This window comes from Pan paniscus, chromosome X (genome assembly GCF_029289425.2).
Source record: "Pan paniscus chromosome X, NHGRI_mPanPan1-v2.0_pri, whole genome shotgun sequence".
Lineage (NCBI taxonomy): Eukaryota > Metazoa > Chordata > Mammalia > Primates > Hominidae > Pan > Pan paniscus.
The window spans coordinates 103,535,150-103,559,177 of record NC_073272.2 but is presented as its reverse complement, the minus strand read 5'-3'; the positions used below and the strand labels follow the sequence as shown (position 1 = coordinate 103,559,177).

Sequence of the window (24,028 nt, the reverse complement as noted above, 5' to 3'; positions counted from 1 at the left end):
ACTGGTGAAAGGCAGATTCACAGGAGAAAAAGCACACAAATTTAACGTATATACACGGCAGCTTTTGGAATAAGGGCAGAAAGATACAGAGGAAATTGCCTATTTGTATGCTCAGGTTCAACAAATTATGTGCAGCCCTGTAGAAATATGATGGGACAAAAAGGCAATGATCTAATGCCAATAGGCTGAGTGAGGAAACCTGGCAGGGCCTGTCTGTCTAGACTTTGCTTGGCCTCTCTGAGCACACGTTTCTTCACCTCGGTATGGGGCAGGACCCTCTCTGTAATGGCTGTCTTGTGACCTGCAGTCAAACTAGGTAGGTCAGATCATCTCCCTATGGCCAGTTTTACACACAAAAAAAGTGGAAGAAAAATTAGAATACGATTTTTAGGTTTTGTGACTATCCTTAGAAAAAAGGGCTCTGGTTTCTAGGACCCACCTTTGGGAAGAGGGACTCTGGTCTGCACAGTAAGCTCCGGGGGCAGAATGGGACTGACAGACAGGAGGACCAAGATGGTCACAGAAAATCTGTTACATCTGGGACTACTTCTGAGGCCTTCATTTTGGGGTATTGTGCTCTGAGCTCCAACGCTAGAAATTGGCTGCATGTGCAAGTTCATCACTTACAGTTTCTACTTTCCCCAAAAACACTAAGAACACAATACAGCCCAATTCTTGGCCACTGTAAATCCAGGATCACCTTTCCTCAAGCTTCCAATAACATCTGAGTTTCTGTCTGGTAACTCACCACAAGAACCTTTAACACTCATAGTTCTAGCAACATATCAGTGATCATCATATATGTATTCTCTAAGTCAGAGGTCCTTTCTCTACAGCAAATAATTCTTTCTAAACCCTCATTTGAATTGCGTCTGGCCTCCATATTTTCCCCAGATGTCTCCTTAAGGCACTCTAGGCTCATTGTGTCATGCATGTCAAAACGCTTCCAGACTCAATCCTTAACCTAGTTCCAAAGCCACTTCCATTCTTTCAGGCATTGGTTATCAAATCACCCCACTGCATGGCAATGGAATCCCTATTAGTTTCGTCTGTTTGTGTGACAACGTGCTGCACACCTGGTGGCTAAAACAGCAGAAATTTATTGTTCACAGTTCTGGAGGATGGAACCCCAAAGGAAAGCATCAGCTGGGTTGGCTCCCTTTGAGTAGAAAGAGGGAAAGATCTCTCCAAGGAATCTCTCCTTAGCTTGTAGATGGCCCACTTCTCCCTATGGCACTTCACATTTTCTTCCCTGTACGCATGTCTCCGTGTCTGAATTTCCCCTTTTGATAGGCACAACGCACGATAGCTATTTTGGGTTAGAGCCCACCCTAATGAATGTAATGTAACTTGAGTACCCCAGTAAAGAAACCATCTTTAAGTAGAATAGAGATGAGCAGATAGGAGTCCAATTCATGTATTTGGTGTGGCAGGGGCAGTGGGGGACACAACTGAACCCATAGGACACAGGAATCCTGAGTTGTAGGTGTGACTATCTCCTGCCTCTTCCAGTATGTTAAGAGAACACTGGTGACTGATGAAGGGAAATATGGTGACCACTACCCATCTTTTTTCAAGTCTACTTGAATGTTGAGTAATTAAAATATATGTTATATATGCATATATAACATATATTATATATAATATATGTTATATATATATATATATATATATATATATATATTTGTCCCTTTCCAGCTTAAAGGGGAGAGAAGATACTCTGTGATTTCAATCCTCAGAAATGTATGACTATTTGCTTTAAAGTCCTAGATTTGGCCAATTTTGTTAAGTGTTTCATTTGCACTTTTATAATAACTTATAAACTCCACCATTCAGTAGCATGTACAAACCTTTAAGGGACCTCACTGTCGGCGAAACCATGTGACTAACGTTGGATAGTCTCCAAAAATAAATGCTTTTCTGTAGCCTGTCAGAAGGAGCTTAGGACCCTCCAGGAGAGACAAAACACAAAAGTTCTTTAACTTTGGTAGACCCCTGTGACCTCAAGTAAATGAATGGAGGTAAGGGAGGATACTAGGGGAAGCATCCCTGAGTAGCCCAGGCGTGAAGGGCACAATGCTTGATCGAGGAGTGGGAATAAATGTCTGTATTTTTAAGGCCTAAATCACAAGAATTCTGGTGGGACAGGATATCTTCAGGACTCTCCTTGGGATCGTGAGGGTGAAGATTTAGGATAAAGAGCCACCTCAAAAGAATCATTGCTTATTTTTATTCTGGGGAATTAAACAAATATCGTGGAAAGACTTGGAAATACATTTTTTTTTCCTAAGCAGACCAGGAGAAACTACCACAATTCAACTGCAAGTCAATCCCTCTGGGTGGTGCCTTGAGTTTGTCTTAAACTTTTGGAAGCCAAAGGATCTCTGCGGACATGTGCACACTTTCCAGAACAGAACTCTGCACATCAGAGGAAAAAAAAAACACAAAAACATGATTTCTCAACAAATCACTTAATTTCTATCATGCTCATTGCTACTGCTTCAAAATGCCAGTGTTTGTCCACAGATCATTCAAAAATGCATCAGAAGTGGGCTGTAGACTTCAAGTCTGGAAGCTCAAAGCTGACTGACACTAATGAAATTTAGGAAGGAGATGGGGGAAAAGGGGTTTCATGCTGAAGATCCAAGGGGAGGTGAGGACATCTGATTGTTCACTTCAGTGGGTGCAGGAGGAAAAAGGATACCTAGGGAGCATTAATGATCTGATGGTGAGGTTTACGGAAAAGACAACTTAAAAGGAAACGGTTTTACTGCTTCTGTAACAAAGTATAACCATCAACCTAGAAAACAGATGTATTAATATGACAAACATAACCCACCAGGTTGTTTTTTACAATAGGATCCATATTATGGAAGTCACTTAAATATCTAGGGCCTGGTGCAGTGGCTGTAATCCTACCACTTTAGGAGTCCGAGGCGGGTGGATCACTTGAGTTCAGGAGTCTGAGATCAGCTTGGGCAACATGGAAAACCCGTCTCTACCAAAAATACAAAAATACACACACACACACACACACACACACACAATTAGGCACAGTGACACATGCCTGCAGTCCCAGCTTCTTGTGGGTGTGAGGTGGGAGAATCGCTTGAACCCAGGATGTCCAGGCTGCAGTGAGCCAAGATGGCGCCACTGCACTCCATCTAGGGTGTCAAAGTGAGACCATATCATAAAAAATATATATATATATAAAGAGTCAATATCTTAGCAGTCACCAATCCACAAAATGTATTTGTTTTTGATGACATAAGTACATCACAAATTTCAAGAACCAATACCTCTCCAAGATCCCTAGAAACTGAAGTTATTACTGTAACTAGTTCTAATGTATCTGATTCTGTCTGTTATTTTCCAGGTTGTAGTCTTTTCTTTCTGGAAATGCCTGCCTTCATGACTTAAAACTACCACGTCGTTGGGATGATGGAAAAGTCCAATCAGAGGAGCCCAAGCCCCACTCTCCACTGGCTCAGTTCATGAAGGCCCTGTGGCTCCTGGGCCATGGCTATTGGCCCACAGTGCTTGTTCAAACAGCGAGGGATAAGGTCGCTCCTGCAGTTCTCACTCCCTAAATTCCTCCAGTGGCCTGAAACCTGTCCTCTCTAGAACGCTGAGATGTGTACTGTCGTAGGCAGCATAGAGAGGGATGGATTGTCATTAGAGTGTCAGATTTCAGGGGAGCCCTGAAAGAGGAGGTTGATGAGGGAATTTGGAACACCCAAGGGCCCCAAATGTGGGGGATCAGATATTGAGACCAGGTTCTAGTCAAATTCCTATTAACAAGTACTGATTCCGCATATTCTCCTTACTGTCTTTCTGTGTATCTGTTTATTATTGGCCAGGGCCCCAGAAGGGAGAAAGAGCGTCTATAATGGTTAGAAACCTCATGCCACTTAAGGGCAATCACTGCGGCATAAAGAAGGAGGATCCACTAAACGGGAGAGGTCACCCTGTTAGCGATAGGTCCAATGTAATACCATTCGAGAGCCTACCCCTTCGACCCAGAGAGTAAAGGGCCTCTTCTTATGCACATGCTCTGTGCGTGCCCCCAGCAGCATCTCAAAAAGTGTGTGTGGAATAGGCTGCATGTCAGCAAGGCTGCTAATTCCTGAATGCTCCTCCCATTGCCCCATTGGACGCGTCTGTTTGCTCCTCCCGAAGGGCTCCCAACAGGCCCATGATGACTTTGACGCATGGAGAATGGTGGACGTTAGTCTGTCCCAGAGCTAACCTTTCAGAGGACTGGAGTGGCTTATGCCTGGCTGTCTGAAAGCTCTGAGCTGCCACGTAAGAAGTCTGCCTCTCCTGCTGGAGACACCACAGTGATATGCTCTAAGGGGCCCTGGAGAAGTGCAGAGGCACAGCTGAGCTCAGCCCTCCAGCCAGCCCATTCAAGGTACCAGGCATGCCAGTACAAGGTGTCTGGGACCTTCCTCAATGACCTTAGGCATCAGTTGAATAGCACTGAGTGAGGGTCTTCTGGCTTCTACTTGCAAGGGACACTTGAGCACAGTGGAGCCTGTCTCCTCACTGCATCAGAGGTCCCACGTGTGATCTTGTAGCCTGCTGCTATCCCAAGGATCTGTGGGAGTGAAATACCCACTGTGGACTCCCAAGGGGTTCAACATCTAGGCTTACAGACCTCTTCCAAGGAGGCTCAGTTGACCCGGGCTTGTTCCACAGTTCACCTGGAAGATGGCCAGTGGGTGGGTCATCTGCTACTATTCTGGGGGATCCTGGAGCCACTGTGGAATTCCCTGGGACAGCTGCCTTGAGGTTTCACTTGACCAATCCCCTCTCCATTTTTCCCCGTGTCCTGGAGTGACTATATCCCCTTACCGAAGCTTGAGGACCCACTGAGTCCTATGTCTTTATTGACTACAGCTTTCTCTCAAGGAGGCCTGCCTCTGCCGGGTACAAGTACAAGGCAGGCACTCCTATTCTGGGCTCTATGTGTGTCCCTCCTGCCAACCACCCATTGTCAGGTATTCACTAGAAACTTAATCTAGCATAGGACTTGATGCCTGGCAAGGACACTTACTCATGATGCGACCTTGGTAGCGGTTGACCCAATCTGTCTGATATAATTAAAGGAGAATCAATGCCTGCACATCCTGGAAGAGAGCTAGGAGGGGAAAGAGTGAAGACTACACTTATGTGCATTACATACATAGCGGAGCGCCTGCCACATGGTACCCAAAAGTGGCCAATTGAAAATGGTTACGATGGCGTTTATTGTAGTGCTGGATGCTGGAAGGTGAGGAAGGATGAGATATGGCCCCCCATCATCTGTGACATTGCAAGTGGGGGGACAACTAGCACAGGCATGATCCCCAATGACTATCATGAGAAGGAAGCATGTGATCAAGGCCGCCATGCCTGCATGCTGGGGGTTCAGAAGGGAGGAAGAGGAAGAGGCTGGGAACTCACCACAGGCCTGCACCAGACACTGCACGTAGCGTGCTGCATCGACTCTCTCTTTCCCTCCTCATCACAATACAACTGTGGGGATGTTGCAAACAATATGCCCATGTCACAGTTGGAGATCCTGAGACTCAGGACATCTTCACAGGGGAGGCAGGATTTGAGCCAAGACCTGAGAAGTGAATAGGATTCAGATAGGGAGTCAGTGGGCGGGGGCAAGGAGGTGCTATGGGAAGCCAGGTTCTGTGTCAGTGAGGGGGAATTGCTTGACACCAAGCCCCAAGTGGGTACTGCCCCAAGCCTGGAGCACTGTAAAGTTGCTCCCCAGCACTTCCAGTCAGGACTCAGAGCAGCATTATCTCTAACGCTTCACTAACATGTGGCTCAGGAGGGAAAAGTCATCCTCCCTTATCTCACTGTCAGCCCGAAGCAAACAGATGGGGTCCAGGTAGCCAGGAGAGTGTGTTCATACAGCTATCTGGTACTGGATCCCACCCCCACTATGTGTGATTGCCCGAGGGCACGAATCTCCGAATTGGGACCACGTGCAGCCGGCATTCATTGGTTGCTGACTATGTGTCTAGCACCCGTCTGCATCATCACCCTGGATCTTCACAACCACCTTCTAGACCCCTATTCCACAGAGGAGGAAACTGAGGCTCAGAGAGGTCAAGCCACTTGCCCAAGGCAGTACAGCCAGTAAGAGGCACAGCTGGGGTCTGAGCCCAGGTCTCCTCTGACTCCCAAACCTGTGCCCTCGATCACTCTTCCTGTCGAGTTCGTCCCACTTGCTCACATGAGTTCTAAGACCCAAACAGACACTCTCATGGTGTTGTGTCTCTTTCCCATGTTAATGCAGCCTAGCCACACCAGTTGTCTCCAGGAAACAAAAGCATCAGAACTTCAAAGAAAGGAAATCATGAAAAAGGTGCTATTAAAAGTAAATCAGTCTCATTGCCCACCAACGTTTGTGTTCCAAACTCCAAGCGATGTTCTTATTCTATCCCCAGATCTTTCCCCTAGAAGGGGGGCCACACATCCTGAGTTTGCCTGTTGTCCCAGCCCGATGATTCGTAGTGCCACATTTACCCAGAAACCTGCCCCCAAATTTATTCAACAAGAAATGATGTGCTCCCCCTACCTATGAAAAGGAAATAAGCCTCACACATCAGGTCTTGCGCAACCCTACACACCATACTGAGCGAGGATCCGCAGCTCTCCCAAGAGAGACTGGGCTCCTGGAGGAAGAAATGAGGAATAAACAGTCTAAGAATATGATTTAGAGAGGATTCCTAGTACAACCCAGCTTGTTTGGAACTGGAGTGGTTGCAGAACAGGAGTGGAAGAATGCTTGGAATGCAGAGCTCGCCCTAGTTGATAGTGGGTAGGGTTGAGCACTTCCTCTGCAGTAGGTGAGGGTGAGGGAGCAGGTGGAAAGACAAGCACTGTGATTGCCAAGCAACGGGACCATCGAATCGCCTCCGAGGCCGGGAGGACTGCTGATAGGCTCCCTGCGTGACACTTCATTCAGTCAGATGTGGAGTTGGTGGCCTGTGACGTCAGCAATATGATGACTACAAGTGGCCCTCCCACTGCTGGTCAGCCGTCATTGTCTGTTCCTCACATCCACTGGAAGTTGCCTCCAAGATGGTTGAGCCTTCCTCTGAGACGACCTCCGACGACGTCTTGAGGACCAAGGAGCCCAAAGCGGCTGACGCCACTATAGCCCACAAGCAGAAGAAGAAGACAAGCAGCTGATATTTCTGGGATTTGGCCTTTTCTTGATTGTTTTGTTTTCTGTAAAGTAAAAGTACCTTTTCTTGATTGTTTTGTTTTCTGTAAAGTAAAGGTATCTTTTCAGTTAAGTTTCACCAAGATTATGACACAACCAAGGATGCATGAGGTGTCTCCAACGAGGTGGAGAGTCGATTTCACAAGGTCCAGAACTGCCCCAAACCCCAGAGACAGCTCAAAGAGGCAAGAAAGTTTCACTAGCCTTTCACAGGATACAACCCACATATTTGTCCTGCCAAATTTTCTAGGGTCTTAGATTCTCAGCTATCTCCACAAGAAGGCCACAGGGCCTCATGTGCCCCCATCACAGGTGAAGGAAGACAGGAAATCCAAAACAATCGAAGGAAGGGAAAAGGGTCAATAAGAAATAGATACTCCTCAAAAGTCACACCAATATCCAACCAAGAGGGGCTGGTTTCCTGACGACCAATGTTAGCCACGGCATTGAGGAGAAAGTGCAGAATTTGAACTTGAAGGGCGCAAGGTGGAGTAGCCTTTGTTGTTATTCCCACATGGGGCAGTTTGAGTAGACACAGGAGGTTATCTTTGTTTTGGACAGGTTTTTTTGTTCTTCACTTTTGTCAAGCCAAGTTTTAAGGCTAGCTGTCACACCATGATGTGTCTTTTTATATATTTAACCATTTTATCAATCGGTTAGAATGAGAAATCTCTAAAATCCTTTTAATATATTTTAGCAGGTGAGAGGATCAATCTATTGGCCATTGACAATTAGAATTCTCAATAGTGTACTGAAGTTCAATAGCAACTGGATGCCATACCCTCTTCAGAGAAGAAGTAATTTCAAATATTGCCCCTGTTGCCAGACATAGGCTAAGATAACAAATGACTCATGGGATTGCAGTTTGCCAGCACACGCTAGCTAGATCAGTGGTCCCCAACCTTTCTGGCACCAGTGACTGGTTTCAGGGAAGACAATTTTTCCACGGAACGGCATTGGGGGGATGGTTTTGGGATGACTCATATGCATTACACTTATTGTGCACTTTATTATTATTATTATATTATAATGTGTAATTAAATAATTTTACAGTTCACCATAATGTAGAATCAGTGGGAGTCCTGAGCTTATTTTCCTGCAACTAGACGGTCCCATATGAAGGTGATGGGGGACAGCGACAGATCAGCAGGCATTAGATTCCCACAAGGAGTGTGCAACCTATGATCTCTCCGTCACCAATACATCTATTAGACTCCTGACCCCTCATCTCTCTCCTACTTGAAGATAGGTCCTTTACTGGGGTACTCAAGTTAAATTACATTCATTAGGGTGTGCTCTAACCAAAATGACTAGTATGCATTGTGCATACCAAAAGTGGAAATTCAGACACAGGGACATGCTTACAAGGAAGAAAATGTGAAGTGGCATGGGGAGAAGTGGGCCATTTGCAAGCCAAGGAAAGATCCCTGGAAGAGATCCTTCTCTCTTACTACTCAGAAGGAACCAACACAGCTGACGCTTTGATTTGGATTTCCAGCCTGCCAAATCGTGAACAATAAATTTCTGCTGTTTATGCCACCAGGTTTGTGGTACTCTGTCAGAATAGCCCTAGCAAACTACTAGACATTCTATTGCCAAGCAGTGGGATAATGCAATAAGGAACATCCGGAAGATTAGAAGAGACCTTGGAACTAGGTAATGCATAGAGGCTGGAAGCATTTTGACATGCGTGATACAAGAAGCCTAGAGTGCCTTTATGAAATGGCAGGGGGAAATATGAACACCAAATGCAATTGAAACAAGGGTTAAGAAAGAATTCTTTGCTGTAGAGAAAGGATCTCTGACTTAGAGAATACATATATCATGATCACCGAAATGTTGCTAGAACTATGTGCATTAAAGGTTCTTGTGGTGTTTTCAAATGGAGACTAGGAAGAGGTTATTGGAAGCATGAGGAAAGGCGATCCTACTTTTACAGTGGCAAAGGTTTGAGCTGTAATGTGTTCTTAGTGTCTTTGAGGAAAGTAGAAATTGTAAGTGATGAACATGCACATGCGGCTGATTTCTATTGTTGGAGCTCAGGGCACAATACCTCAAAATGAGGGCTTCAGAAGTAGTCTCGGATGAAAAAGATTTTCTATGACATTCTTGGTCCTCCTGTGTCTCAGTCCCATTCAGCCCCAGAGGCTAAACATAGAGACCAGAATCCCTCTTCCCAAAGGTGGGTCCTAGAAACCAGAAGCTCTTTTTCTAAAGATAGTCACAAAACCTAGAAATGGTATTGTAATATTTTCCACATTTTCATGTAAAAAATGTCCCTGAAGAAATTATCTAACTTTTCTTGTTTGAATGGACATTACAAGATCCCCATTCCAGAGAGGGTCCTGCCCCGTATCCAGGAGGAAGGACAGTATGCTCAGATAGGCCAAGCAGAGTCTAGACGCACAGGCCTTGCCGGGTTTCCACCACTCAATCTGTTATCATTACATCATAGCCTTTTTGTCCCACCATATTTCTACACAGCTATCCATACTCCTTTGAGCCCAGGCATAAAAATAGATAATTTCCCATGTGTCTTCAGCTATTAATAATAAAGGCTTCCAGGGGTACACGTTAAATAAGTTGGTATGCCTTATGTCCTATGGATCTGCCTTTTGTGATTTGAGTTTTCAGCGAAACTTAAGAGGACCAGGGGGAACCTTGGCCACTACACTGACAAACTGAGAAAAGTATTTAGGATTTAATCTGGTTTCTCCTAGATCCATATAGTAAATGGGAGAGAAGAGAGAGAAATTAGCCAAGGAAGCACTGAGGAAAAGGAAGCCAGCATTGGATGATTTGGAAGGTACTCAAAGTATGCAGATACCTTGCTCTGGAAACAGGTGCAAGGGTGCGCCTGGAAAACCATTAACCAAAGAGGTGAGGCATGTGGCCCACGGATTCAAGCAACCATCTCTAAGAAGGCAGAAATTGGGATATGGCAGATAAGGGTATTCAAGAAAGATCTGTAGACAACTTCTTGTCTGATGGCCTGGACTCATGTGAATTCCATGGGAAGCCAACAATTTTTTGAGAATTTTATACCAGAAAAACGTTGCCAGACTGGACTGAACGGGACAAAGATGGGACGAAATAAAAGGAGGCTGTTAGAGTTCCTGGATTGTACTGGCAAGAAAAAGACTGACTGAGGTATCCAGCTGTGACCATTTCTTCATTTTCGAGACAGGGAGAAGGACTCCAAAGTTAGGTCAGAGGTTGGCATGGCCGTCACTGCCCCCAAGAACCAGGGGCACGGTACTAGGGGACTGGGCCATCTCTCACTTGGTCCCAGAAACGGAGGTCACCTCCTGATTTCCAGGCATTTGTCCCACCTCCTCTGTTTCAGATGGATGGGCTGCAGCAGCCCAAGCTGGGGAGAGAGCCCCCACCCCACTGCCCAGGGCTTAGAGTGTAAAGCTGTTACCCCATTGGGCCTGAAGGACAGTGCACTGAGCCCAAGTAGAATCTTTTCCATCCTTCAAATCTAATGGAGTTTGCTCCCACTAGGTTTCCAAGGTGCTTAGGGTCCATGAACTTCAGTAGTTTTTCGGATTTCTTGCTTTTGGTATGATAGGCCCTATCCAGTACCAGTCCCACAACTGTCTTTCAGAAGCAAATAACTTGTCTAGCTTCACAGGTGCTGTGGTGGAGAGAATTCCTGCCTCAGCATGAGTCATACCTGGAGACTCACCCATTCCAGATATAGAAGTTTATCAGGTGAGATATTGGAGAATTGATGTTGGAGTGAGTTAAGACTTCGGGGATGTTGTGATGATATCAATGTATTTTCTATATGAGGACTTTAATTTGTGCCACGGATTGGATGCAGAAGATATTCTAGTATGGATGGAGTTGTGTCTCCCTACAATTCAGAGGTAGAAGTCCTGGCCCCCAGTGTTTTAGAATGTGACCTTTTTTGGAGAGAGTCTCTACACAGGTCATCTGGTTAAAGTGAAGTTATGAGGGTTGACCCTACCCAACAGGATTGGTCTCCTTACAGATAAGTGACAATTGGTATCCAGAACTGTGAGATAATAAATAAATTGTGTTTAAATCAGCCAGTCTCTGGAATAATTTTGCAGCGGCCCTAGAAACCTAATAATATACACCTCCTTCAACAGCATTAAAAGCATACAACCCATTGAAGAACCAAAGAAGCACACCCAACTAATCACAGGTTTTCCTTCCACTCCCATTGAACATCCCTGGACAGCTAGCTCTTACTAATTCAGAGTGGGAAACCTGATCACAATTTTGACTGTGGCTCCTTGGCTGCAGGTGCCTCAGTGGCTGACACGGATCTGAGTGGAGCTTGTGCTGCTCCATCGGACAACATTCCATCATCCCTATTATGCATAGAGGCCAGGCCTGAAGGTCTTTAAAAACAAAAGATTCTAGCCTGGGGAAGAGCAGAATCAGATAAAACTAAACTAGTGGGATTCCATTTCTAGGGAGCCTAGAATAGGTATTTTTCCTCAAACTTTTTGATATAGTTTTCTTTCTACTGTGTTTGGGTCCTTGCTTATGTTTTCAAATGAATTCCATGGTACAGGGAATGCTGATGAAAAGATTGATTTGACTATGTTTGTCCTATTCATCCTATTTTCCATACATTGATAGTTCTTATTTGTTGTTTAAGCTGTGAAGCCGTTTCTCCTACTTTGTGTTTTCAGTAAGCCACAGCTTGACATCATGATTGCTCACTAGGATCCCCTTCTCCTCAATCACCCACTGAAATGCTATATCACATGTGCGAGATTCCTCTTCCTATCTTCACATCAATCCACCCCTTTCCTCTTTCTTCCTATAATTCACCAGCCTCAGTCCCCTTGAACTCTCACTCTTCACTCCCCACAGCCCAATCAGAGTTCATTGTTAACGCTGTTTTACTAATGCTTCTCTTTCATTTCTGAATTTGCAAATGGAAAACACACCCTCCAGGGTAACATATACTAATGGATATGGTTTCTGAAAAAGACATGTCAAATTTCCCTGTAGATATGTAAGGATAACTTTAGAAATTTATTTCTATGTCCCATTTGACAGAAAGATTGGCACTTTAAAGCAAAACAATTAGTATAATGAGAAATAAGTCACTGAGTGAGATGTGGTGTTTTGGACCAGGTACACAGCTCTGTCTCTGGAAAGGAACAGGGTTCTGCCAAGCGTCTTTGGTTTTCAAAGTGTTGCTCCGAACATGTAGGACCACCTGGTGGCACCGTCCAGAGAGATTTAGTTGTGGCTGATTTCATGGGGGGTTTTTCTTGGTCTCCTTGTGCAGTGAGCATTTCTCTTCAACTATTTTCATAACATTTCTCTTCAACTATTTTCATAGTATTTTTCTAATATTCTGAAAAACGGAAAGTAACAAATCCTGTTTAGGGGACTTCTTGGTTCTACATCCTTTCTCTTTGGATCCCAAGGTGAGCTCTGGAGGTGACCTTCCACCCTTCCCATCTGTACTACTCAGGGAAGCTCTGGCTGATATCCTGCCCTGCCCATATTTCCCTCTTGACCAAGAGGTACTCTGTCAATGGTGGAATAATCTATCTGGCTATGTGTTGGGCCCTCTGGGGTGGTTCTTTCCCACTTCTGATGGGCTCAAGAAAGTTTAGATTTTTGTCACTTATCCAGCTTTTGTTTCATGGTTAGACTGAGAGTGCCATCCTTTACTGGTTTCTACACATGAAGGAGAAGAGTTGTTTATGAGATGTTTCAAAATTCACAGGAAACATTTATAAAAATGGCCATATATTAAGCTTCAAGGTACAACATAATAAATTCCTGTGGGTTGCAATCCCAGAGTATGTTCTCTTGTCCACATACTCGGGTGGCGATAAATCAATTGAAAAGAAAAGCAACGGGAAAATCACCAGTTGCTCTGAAATTCAGCAATACACTTCTAGGAAAAAGTGGTAAACATACAGACTTGGGACCTAGAAGAAAGCACAATGAAAGCTAACCTATATTAACATTAACATGAATATTAATATGCCAATCTCTTGAGGAAATAGGCGTCATCTGACTTCTCTTAAAGACTGACCATGCTCTACATAACTTGATGCTAGGGGCAAGGAACATATCCTACTCCTACCTTTTATCCTTAAATGACCATGATTACAAACACTGAAAACAAAAACATCAGGTAAAGAATCACAACCCTGTCCCCGCAACCACCAGGCTGCATATCAGTGCAAGGCTGCTGTGGGTTCAGCCTTGATCACTTCCCCAACATTGGGACAACGACTGGTGCTCATAGACTGCAGGCCACTCATTGGCTGCACCACTGTACGCTAAGGCATCAGCTGTTTCCATGGACACTCCCTAATCCTACTGACACATACCTGGAAGTAAGGAAGGTTTCTGTTCAAAAAGAAATGAAAAGATTATTGTCAGTGCAAAAGGAGAATGATTTGCAATAGTGATCTCAGAGTCAAGGAAGCTGGAAAATGAATGGATTCTTGAAAATTTTATTTAGATATTTGTACACTGTAACTGGGCCTCATTTGCTTATTTACATGGATTCATGATGAGAGAGATGCTGAACACGTTTAGGAGGGTTATCTTGCTTCTTATATCAGCATATTCACTTTCTCTGTTGCCATATCGCACATAATGAAGTTCTGGAAGGTAAACATCATTACATTGATAATATCACCATAAAGATAACCTAGAAAGATAACTAATAAAAACGGCCATTTAGGAAACTAAGGAAATGAAACACGATCACGGAAACACCCACTACTTTTCCTTGGAGCATATTGCACTACAGATATATTGGAGTTGACAGTGTTTTGCACTGTGGGAAAAATGCTTGAAAAACCGCAGGATGCCACACACCACATGCCCCCCAAGCCGGACGGGTGCCACCCACCCCAACCTCTGGTGGGGGTCCCCCCTCTGGAGGGCCACTGTTCTTTAGGGCCACGTGCGGTGGTTCTGAACAGAGCCTTTGGGTTTCCCGGGTGCTCCGGTGCTCCTGAGACAGCTCACTTGCTCCTTGTGTACCTGAGGGCGGCATTCGTGCCCTGAGACTCAGCGAACTTGCCCATCTTCCCCGGCAGCAGCAGGCGCACGGCCATCTGGATGTCCCGGGAGGTGATGGTCATGCGCTTGGTGTAACGGGCGAGGCGACCAGCCTCGGTGCCGATGCGGTCCAGTATGTTAGGAACCATAGAATCCATGACACTCACGGCCTCCTGGGAAAGGCTGAGGCCCTGGTGAACCGGCTTCAGCACCCGGCTGAAATAGGTGGCGAAGCTGTCCCCACGACAGTTGGCATGGCACCTGCGGGGCCCACGGCACCTTCGCTTCCTCTGCTTGCTCTGCTTCTGGGCCGTCGTGGAGTTGGCCTCTTTGGGCTCCTGGGTAATCAACTGTTCCTCAGATGGCGTCTCAGAGGAAGGTCCCACCATGGTGGAGGCAGCAGCCATTAGATGGCACAACCAGATAATGGCAGTTGGGGACCTAGGGAATGAGGGGCACTTTGGTATGGCTGCATGGCTCTACGTCACAAGCCAACTCGACATCTGATTGGATGAATTGTCACCCAGGGAGACTGTCAGCAATCTTCCCTGCATTGAAGGTGATTGGATGATCCTGTTGCTTGGCATCATCATGTCAACCAATCACAGTGGGCATCTGTGAGCCTAAGTGGCCCCAGTTGCCACCTCAGACAACGGTACACACATAGATACCCCACAGGGCAAAACCATATCAGCTCTCCCCAGCTGATTCATGACACACCTTGAGCACTTTGAAGGGTGCACTGAAAACTCCCAAAGTTTAGCAATTTCAGCTCATGCTCCTTGAAGAGGGCTTGACCTCCTGAGCCCAAGTCCATTATTTCGGCGGAATGATGGTGGCCACGTGTGGACCATTTCTCACCCATCTCAGAATGGAGTGTTATCCTGGGCTAAGCCACCCTGGCTTGAGCAGGAACTCCCTGACATGGCTGCCAAGGGCTCCTGAGCATAAAAGGACCTGGCCGTCTGGCTCCTGTCTTCAGTGCTGATCAACACCTTCAGTGAATGTGCATAAGGAACAATGGCCAAACCACAGGCTCCAAGCAGACAACACAAACAGAAATTGAGATGCTTGTAAAAATATTACAAATCCTTAAACACGTACGAAATTTAAAATTGTTTTCTTAACAGTATTTTGATCCCCAAAATACTCTAAATGTTAGTGTTGGTGAATAAGTGGTGTTGGGTGAAGAAAACATTACCCCAATTCACTAAGAAACCTCCTTATGGAGAAAAATTGAATCTATGTAATTGGAAATATTTTGAAATTAAAAAAATACCCTTCAATAATCTATGATAATATGTTCAGAAATATTTCCTAAATATATGAATGTAAAACATAAATCCCAGAAACTGAGGCAAAGAAGGATTTAATGAGTAAGAAGGATTGAAGAAATGGATGTCACCAAGAAGGTACCATCGCAAATTCCAATCTTGTTTCCTGTCAGACGTTTAAGATTAGGTTATTTGTTGCTAATAAGACGGTTCCAGGTTTAAAGAGAAAAAGCTTTTTTTTTTTTTTTTTTTCAGAGTTTTGCTCTGTCACCCAGACTGGAGTGCAGTCGCGCGATCTCAGCTCACTGCAACCTCTGCCTCCTGGGTTCAAGTGCTCCCGCCTCAGCCTTCTGAGTAGCTGTGACTAGAGGTGCACGCCACCACAGCTGGCTAAGTTTTGTATTTGTTTTTTGTGTAAGGACGGGGATTCATCATGGTTCCTCAGGGTGGTCTCCAACTCCTGAACTCCAGCAATTCTCAGGTCTTGGCCTCCCAAGGTGCTGGGTTTACAGGCATGAGCTATTGTGCCTGGCTGACAAAACTTATTTCAAGAAAATATAACATGATGTTGATACACATTGAAGGAAGCATACTTAAAAAAATCTGAACAGCTCATTTATAAATGTGGTTACAAAAATCTTCCCTGAAATATTATTAGTCAAATCACATTACACACACACACACACACACACACACACACACACAAAGGGAAACAGTTTACTGCTGTAAATAACAATTTAGAAGCATCAAACGGGGCAAACATTACTAATGGAACAAGCAGACCTCATACAATCTTTTTTCAACATTACCTCTATTATACAATTCATTTAAATACATAACAAAAACCCACAGTGCAGAAATAGCTAAATCAAAATTTCAATGAACAGCACCCTTTTCAAGCTTCCAAGAAACTGAAATAAGGACTCTAACTCATTCGCATTTGTCTAATTCTATTATTTCCCAGTCTACCATCTTTTTTAATGCAAAGCTTAATGTCCTGTGAGTATGCATCACTTAGGATGGAAGTATCCAATGAGAGCACCCAAATCGCAGTCTCCTCTGACTCAACTAATGAAGTGTCTTCAGCCCTGGGCCTGAGCCATTGGCTCAGAATGTGAGCCGGTGACCAGTCCTGAACCAATAAATGCCCTCCTAGCTGTTCAGCCTTGTAAATTGAGGAGAAAATTAGTTTCAAGTTTTTGTCTACTTTTTATTTTTTTGTTTGATTTTTCATTTTGTTGTAATTGTGGTGACTTAAGGATTTGAATCCAAAGCTGTGAGTAAGCATGTCTCCTACCTCTGGCATTGTATTGTGAAGAAAAGTTCTCTGAAAAGGAATTTGGAGGAAAGAGACTATTCCTGTGAACAGTTAGCATACCAGGGAGGTGCAGACTTAAGTGTAAAACAAAGGTGCAGTTCCAGAAAACTAAAAGAGGATATGGCTTTTAGAGGGAAATTTCCCATCAAGGTTCCCAGTACAGTCCATTCATGCAAATAAAGGACTCAAAGTTAGTTGTGATTGGTTGACGCAGTGGAGCTCTGATTGGTCAACACGACTGAGCCCTGATTGGCAGGGGCAGGTGAGCTCTCGCTGGTTGGTTCAGGTGACCTCTGAAAGTTCCAAAGTTAGATAGAGCTGTGGGTTTTTGGGGAATTCCTAGTACATGTGTGAGCTCTAGTCTGCACGTGGCAGCTTGGCTCTAGTTTAAATTTAGGCTCAGCCACTGGGATCTATCTTGAAAGATTGGGTCTTTTAGGTTCACATTTGTCCACAAGTTTAAGAAAATGATAGTGACCAATTAAGAAAACTAGGATGACTCTCCCTTTTTCTTTTCAGTTTGATTGTTGTGGGGCTTTTTCCCGTTCAGGCACATGTGTCTGACAAAATTAACCTACTATGGTAATTTGGGACAATAAAAACACTTACTTCAGTACTATGCTTTCTCCAAAATGTGATTGGTCCTGATTTTTGGCCCAATATAATACTCTTCCCTTTTCATCGTATACTGTCACTCTGGAATAAGGGGGAATGAGTGTGGACGTGAGTGGGGGCATAGAAAAAACTTTAAAAGGTGGCTATTTACTCTTTTTCCTAATCCCAGACTTTTTCCCTAGCACAGTGACCATATGTCCTGATTTTGCCTGTTGTCCCTTTAGTGATTCTTAATACCATCCCTTTTACTCTGAAACATGTCCAAATTTATGACTCTGTACTTCCCAGGGTATCCCAGACTTTTTCCCTAGCACAGTGACCATATGTCCTGATTTTGCCTGTTGTCCCTTTAGTGATTCTTAATACCATCCCTTTTACTCTGAAACATGTCCAAATTTATGACTCTGTACTTCCCAGGGTAACTAGATCATGCAGGAATTTGTGACTGTAGTAGCTCTCAGATCTTTGTTGAATGAACAGATAAATAAATGAACCTATATTAAATAAGAGACTGGCCCCTGACAACCTATGAGACCATTGCTGAATTGTTTGGCTAGTGTACACCACCCTTCTGGACCTCTTGGATACAGTCCCCTTTCCTGTACTGCACTTAAAAAAATTCTTTCTCTACAATGCTGTCTGAGTACCAGTGTTAAACTTATGAGAATGTCAGATTGTGTTTCCTCCATGGGCTGTGAATCACACTGACTCCTCCCAATAACCCTTTATGCTGTAGATATTTTAGCCTCAATTTTTTGCAGACAAGACAAACAGTAACTAAGAAACGTGTCCAATGATCACACAGCTGATAAATGGAAGAGCAGGAATTCAAATCCACGTCAGTCTGAGTCCAGAACCCAAGCACTTGAACATTGTCTTCTTCCATCCTCTCTCATATTGTAGTGATGGCACCTTCAACGCATGGATACCTAGGTAGACAGTCTGAGGTGAGCCTCCCCTTTACAACAAGTCTTTTCATAGCTTGATCTTTCCCTGAAGGCAACGTGATAAATTCAGAGGTGTAAAAGCAAAAGCATCAAGTTAGCCTTCCTGCAAATGTATACAAGGAACCTGATTTTCTCGTGCAGCCACGGGAGTTTCTTCAAGCAGCAGTTAGCAAATTCAACCATGCCTGAGCTCAATTGTGTGTTTCAATAGCTGTCTGAAACATATGCATAGCCATTCCATGTTGCACAATTGTGTCCAATGCAGATAGACTCCAACTTAGCATGGTTCAACTTAAAATTATTTGCCTTTGTGATAGGTTTAACTGGACTTAACTCCATTGTAAGTTGGGGAGCATATGTTTAGTCTGTTGCAGATTGGTGAGAGAAAGGGTGGGAAGCAGGGAGTGGAGAAAATTTTCAGGTTAGGGTTATACAGTCATTACCCGATGATCGACATTTAGCTCTGTGATGGCCAATTTCATGTCTTGTCTTGTCTTGTCTTTCCAACCAGGGGGAGATTTTTTTCCCAAATAAGCAAAGATAGAGATCTGGGTAATTCGGCTTGGTTGGGTTACAGTACCTAGATATGTGGTCAAATTTTATTCTCAATGTTTGTGTGATTGTCCTTTTCGGTACGATTAACATGGAAATCAATGGATCTGAGTACAACAGACTGCCCTCCATATTGGCCTGAATAGACCAAAAAGACTGACTTCCCCCAAGCAAGAGTAAATTCTGCAACAGACAGCCTTCACACTTAAACTGCAACATCGGCTCTCCCATGGGTCTTCAGCCTCATGGTCTGAAGGTACAAGAATAAGATTTATGGCTGAGGTGGCTTGGTGTCTTGATTCTCTATTCTAGCATTCTCAGAAGGATCCCATCCGTTAGACACGCAGAAACTGCAGGGACATTTGAATGGTCTTGATTCCTTCTTAACTCCCTTAGGCTCCTTGTTTGTTGGTCTTCTTTCATGCATACGAACTCTGCCGAGTAACATGTATCTCAATCTTGCCATCTTTTCTCTCTGCACAGACAGCAATGTTCTTACTCCTCTCCTGCTGTAAAGCCACTCATCTTCGATTTCCCTGAGAACTGCTGCTCCTACAGACTCTCAACGGAGTAAAGCTTCCGATAGAGGGGAAACAGATTCGCTACTAGTGTTGATAGTCAAGTTACTAAGGTTCTTTATCAACGTCTCGGAGCAGATTTGAGAGGCCCCTGAATCGTCCCGGGAATTTTCTTCGGTGAGCATTTGTGGAGACTCTGGGATGTAGGTTGGATTAAACTTCTGTGATGGGTCCATCGGCGTCTTGACACAACACTAAGCTTCTCCTGGATCTTTGAAACGTAGCAGAAACTGATGACGGAGCCTCAAATTGCTACAAGGTAGCCCGGAAAGAGCAAGAGTGAGTGTACTTTGGATGAAGGGAATGTGGACCCTCAGGACTAAAGCAGTGGGAGAGGCCTGGGAGGTGGGGCCTGGGGAGGGCGAGGTCTGCTCTGAAGTCACCAAGCCCCTGATCTTAGAAGAGATGGTGGGCGCAGGCTCTGGAGGCTCAAGCGGAGGAGGGGAAGGAGGCGAGTCCGGAAACCCTCGGCCAATCAGAGAGGGCTGGGGCTGCGCCTGCTAGATGGCTTAGCACTGCAGGGCTCTGGGCGGGAAGGCTAACCTGGTGCGGAGCCAGCCTGGGTCTCAGCCCCGCGTACGGCCTTTCACGAGTCTTCAAGCCTTCAGGTGAGTACCTGCGGCCTCGCAGGAGCCAGAGGACCATGGGGACGGGAAGAGGTGGGGGTCGCGAGGCGGGGGATGCCGCGCCTTCGGGAGCCAGAGGGGCTGGGGTTGGGGCTGGCGCTTGGTGTCTGCGCCGCCGCCAGGCCCGGCGAGTCCGAGCCTTTGTCTTTCTGGGGCGCCGCCTTCTGCGAGCGATGCCGAGCCCTCCCGGGGGCCGGTCCCTGGAAAGAAGGCCCCGGGGAGTCGGGGTGGGAGGCGGTGGTTGGAGGGGTAGGGGACCCTTAAGCGGCCAGTCCGCGGTAGCTGCAGGTCGGAGGCTTCGAGGATGAAGAGTTTGGGGGCCGCCCGGAATGGGCCTTGTGGGGCTGGGCCCTGGTTCCTTTCCCTCCCGTGGCCGTTAGACTGGGCGTCTAACAACGCTAATAGTTATTTGAAAAAGTATGCAAACTGCTCCTGACAGACTGGCCTATGCGCCCGGCCCTGCTATTATTTATTTGTTAGTTCCAGTTTCCCAGCTCCGAGCTTGGCGTCTGATCGCTTGGCAGAGGAGGGTCTTAGGGTAACCTCGACAGAATGGAGGCATGTTCGACACTTCTGACTGCTTGGGGGCCTCTGCATTCTACGCCAGGGACTAGACGAAGTGTCTTACTCCACCAGGGTGGGGCCGGGCTTGCTCATGAAAGCTCTACCTGGGATATCCTATTGTCTCTTCTGAACAAACTCGAGACTTTCACAGGGCACCAGGCATTTCGTCAGGTCCACAGCTACGCACGTCTGAGCCTCATCTCCTCCCTCTCTGCAGTGAAAACGTGAAAGAAGACCCACTTCTATTTGGTTTATTCCGTTCTGCTGAAGTCCTGGGTCTGATCCTAGTTAGCTGTCCCTTCTTACAGCGTTTACAAACCAGTGCCACAAGGAGCTATTATGAGACGTGTATTGTAGTGCCTTAATGTACTGTCGTCTTTGGGGATTTAAAATAGATAGAAATTAATACAACTTATCTCATTCTTTTTTTGTGTGCTGCTCCCCATCTCCCAAGAAAAATGGCAAAACCAAAAGTAAATAGAAAGTGAAGATGCTCAAATGGTGCTATATTCTGTTTCAAAATAATTACCTGGTTAAAACCAGTCTTTATTTTTTCTTCTATCCCTGTCTGGTCTTGTGCTTCTATCACCTCCATTTTATCCTTGCTGTGATTTTAAGAGTCAGACAAATGGCTCTGTGTTTCTAGAGCATCTTGGTTTCTGGTGCGTTATGATCCAATGGCATTTACTGCCTATCAGAAACGGCAAATTATGTGGAGTTGAAATTATTCTAACAAAAATATAACTTTTCTAATATCTGTTGCTGTTTTTCTGTTGAAAATGAGCAGGTAGAATATACATTGATAGGAAATGTGAAAATTTTTGCTTGTGACCCCTTAGTCCGAAGATAGTTCTGCCAGGTAAGTTTTCTTAAAAATGTTTTTTTCTGTCCTGGCGCTGTGGCTCACGCCTGCAATCCCAGCACTTTGGGACTTTGGGAGGCCGAGGCGGGCAGATCACTTGAGGCCAGGAGTTCCAGACCAGCCTGGCCAACATGGTAAGACCCCCGTCTCTACTGAAAATACAAAAATCAGCCGGGCATAGTGGCGTGTGCCTGTAATCCCAGTTTCTCGAGATGCTGAGGCAGAGGAATTGCTTGAACCCGGGAGGCAGAGGTTGCAGTGAGCCGGGATCGCGCCACTGCACTCCAGCCTGGGCGACAGAGCAAGACGCTGTTTCAAAAAAAGAAAAAAGTTTTTTCTTTTCAGGCTTTCTTCTAGTCAAGATGAGTGATAAACCAGACTTGTCGGAAGTGGAGAAGTTTGGCAGGTCAAAACTGAAGAAAACTAATACTGAAGAAAAAAATACTCTTCCCTCAAAGGAAAGTAAGTCATGTGGGGTTCTACTGGAAACAAACAATAGAGGAAGTTAATAGGTTCAGTAAATAAACCTATCTTCTAGTAATTTTTTTACACAAAGTAAGCAATAATTAGAGTACCATGGTATTTAATGCAACAGTTAACACTATCAAATAGTTTTCTTCTGGTTCTCACATGATGGGCCCAGTAGTGATGGGGGAATAAAAAACTAGTTTTTTGTTGGAAAATTATTAAAAACCACATTAAAACCAATCTTGGAATATTGGATGTAGCACTAAAAAACACTTAGTTTTTGTCTACTTTTGGGTATTTGGCATTTTTCTACATTTAAAAATTTGAGTCCATAATATTATCCCTAACGAACCCTGTAGACTCTGCAGTTTTGGCCTTCTATATCTGATGAAAAGATAAAGTGAGAACAAATTTAGATCTTAGTATGCTTAAAGCTCTCAGATTCAAGGGATTGATTGGTTCTGCCCTCTGGAGTTATAGCCTGCTGGAGAAACTCTAAGCATATTCACAAAAGCCAAGGGGCACCTTTTGTTATGTCAGTTTTATTTGAGAGTTGCAATATTAGTTAAAATTATCTGAAAGTGTATAATTTTCTAACTGTATAGTGATAGACAAATCTGAAGAAAGTACTTCACTTACTCCTCAGTCTTGAATAATCTGAAAAAATGACAACAGCATTTGGAAAAACAAACCCTACAGTTGATGTAGTTTCTAATTGGTAGTTCAGGTACTTAATGTGTGCACACATGCACGCACACACCCCACTCTGAGTTTTGTGTTTAATGCCTTGGCATTCTAAATTTAAAGCATGTATGGCAGCCTTCAATGACTTACAAAGAGCTCTTTTGGAAGAAGCTGAACTTAGTCTTAGGAAAATACTTTTGTAATTTTTGGTTTCTTTTTCCCCAGCTATCCAGCAGGAGAAAGAGTGTGTTCAAACATCATAAAATGGGGATCTCCTCCAAAGAGCAGATTTCAGCATTGCCTGACAGTCTTGGTTTTAGGCTTGTTTTTTTGTAAACCTGTGTGTTTGTAGAGATTTCCGACATCTTCTGATTTCTTCTCACCTATATTCCCTGGTTAAGAGGTCAGGGGTAGTGAATGTTTCCTTAAGTTCCTTTTTAAACTTCCCATTGGTATGTAAATTCCAAATGGCAGATGCTGTCAATAACCTTGCCATGGATGACCTTTGTGTAGGTAGTCCTTGCACCTCATGCAGGATAAGCCAATTTTAACTTTCTACAATGGGTGCCTCAATAGTTTCATAATCTTCATGAAGTTGCATCCTTTGGCAGCTTCTTACAGTTTATTTTCACTTCCAATGTAGCAATAAAATAATAAATATAATCGTTATTGTCTGACTCTTGTGGTTCATTCTGGTGGTATTCTAAGGAATGAAAAGTACACAAAGGTACCTTTTACACTCAAACAAAATGGTTGAAGGAAAACTTTTAGCAGATTAGTCCTGGGGGGAAATACTAAATTATGTCCAAGTCCAGTGGGTCCTGACTTGGGGATGGTAGGTGCTTTTTCTTTATAGTTGGAATCACAGAGTTAGAGAACCTTGGGAGAGAAGGTCATGTGGACTAACCTCCTTATCTCAGAATGAGGAAATGAAAACACAGGGTCTGAAGTAATCTGCTCAATTTGAATAAGGGTTGGAATTCAAGCTGGGCTCTCTTGCCTTCTGAAAGTCTTTTTCAGCTTAATGGGAGTTAACATCCAAGACTGAAGTTGGATGGAGAAAGGGGCAGGAGGCACTTGCTACCAAACACCATATTAAGCACATCACATCTTCTAATGACCTGTAGCACTGAACTTCTGGTACGGTTTTTCTACTGAACAGAATTTGCTGTTTTATGAACTAAACATTTCTGGTGTTCATGGTGAGCATAAATGTTATGGACTGAATTTTGTCACCTGTGACCTCCTGATTAATATGTTGAAGCCCTAATCCCTAGCAT

General features: G+C 44.5%; 3 protein-coding genes across 4 annotated transcripts; 1 reads left to right on the top strand and 2 right to left on the bottom strand.

Annotated features, from left to right (window-relative positions):
• Positions 1-13,820: 13,820 nt before the first annotated feature.
• Positions 13,821-14,733, bottom strand: LOC100988917 (histone H2B type W-T-like). Its single transcript, XM_008973065.3, has 2 exons — positions 14,243-14,733; positions 13,821-13,857 (listed from the first exon to the last, which is right to left on the bottom strand). Exons 1-2 carry the CDS (start codon positions 14,665-14,667, stop codon positions 13,821-13,823), a joined length of 462 nt encoding a protein of 153 aa, XP_008971313.1. The 5' UTR covers positions 14,668-14,733.
• A 4,504-nt stretch (positions 14,734-19,237) lies between these two features.
• On the bottom strand, positions 19,238-19,720 carry LOC103786251 (developmental pluripotency-associated protein 3). Its single transcript, XM_008973063.1, is given in 1 exon segment — positions 19,238-19,720. A coding segment is annotated over 1 exon segment (483 nt).
• Positions 19,449-23,415, top strand: LOC100969885 (thymosin beta-15A-like). 2 transcript variants are annotated; one of them, XM_008973064.5, is made up of 4 exons: positions 20,023-20,152; positions 21,656-21,730; positions 21,942-22,058; positions 22,974-23,415. In XM_008973064.5, the coding sequence occupies exons 3-4, from the start codon at positions 21,959-21,961 to the stop codon at positions 23,009-23,011; spliced, it is 138 nt and encodes a 45-aa protein (XP_008971312.1). In that variant the 5' UTR covers positions 20,023-20,152; positions 21,656-21,730; positions 21,942-21,958; the 3' UTR covers positions 23,012-23,415. The 2 variants fall into 2 exon arrangements, with proteins under 2 accessions (XP_054962374.1, XP_008971312.1); XM_055106399.2 differs by lacking the exon at positions 21,656-21,730 and having other exon boundaries at positions 19,449-20,152.
• The last annotated feature ends 613 nt before the right edge of the window (positions 23,416-24,028 follow it).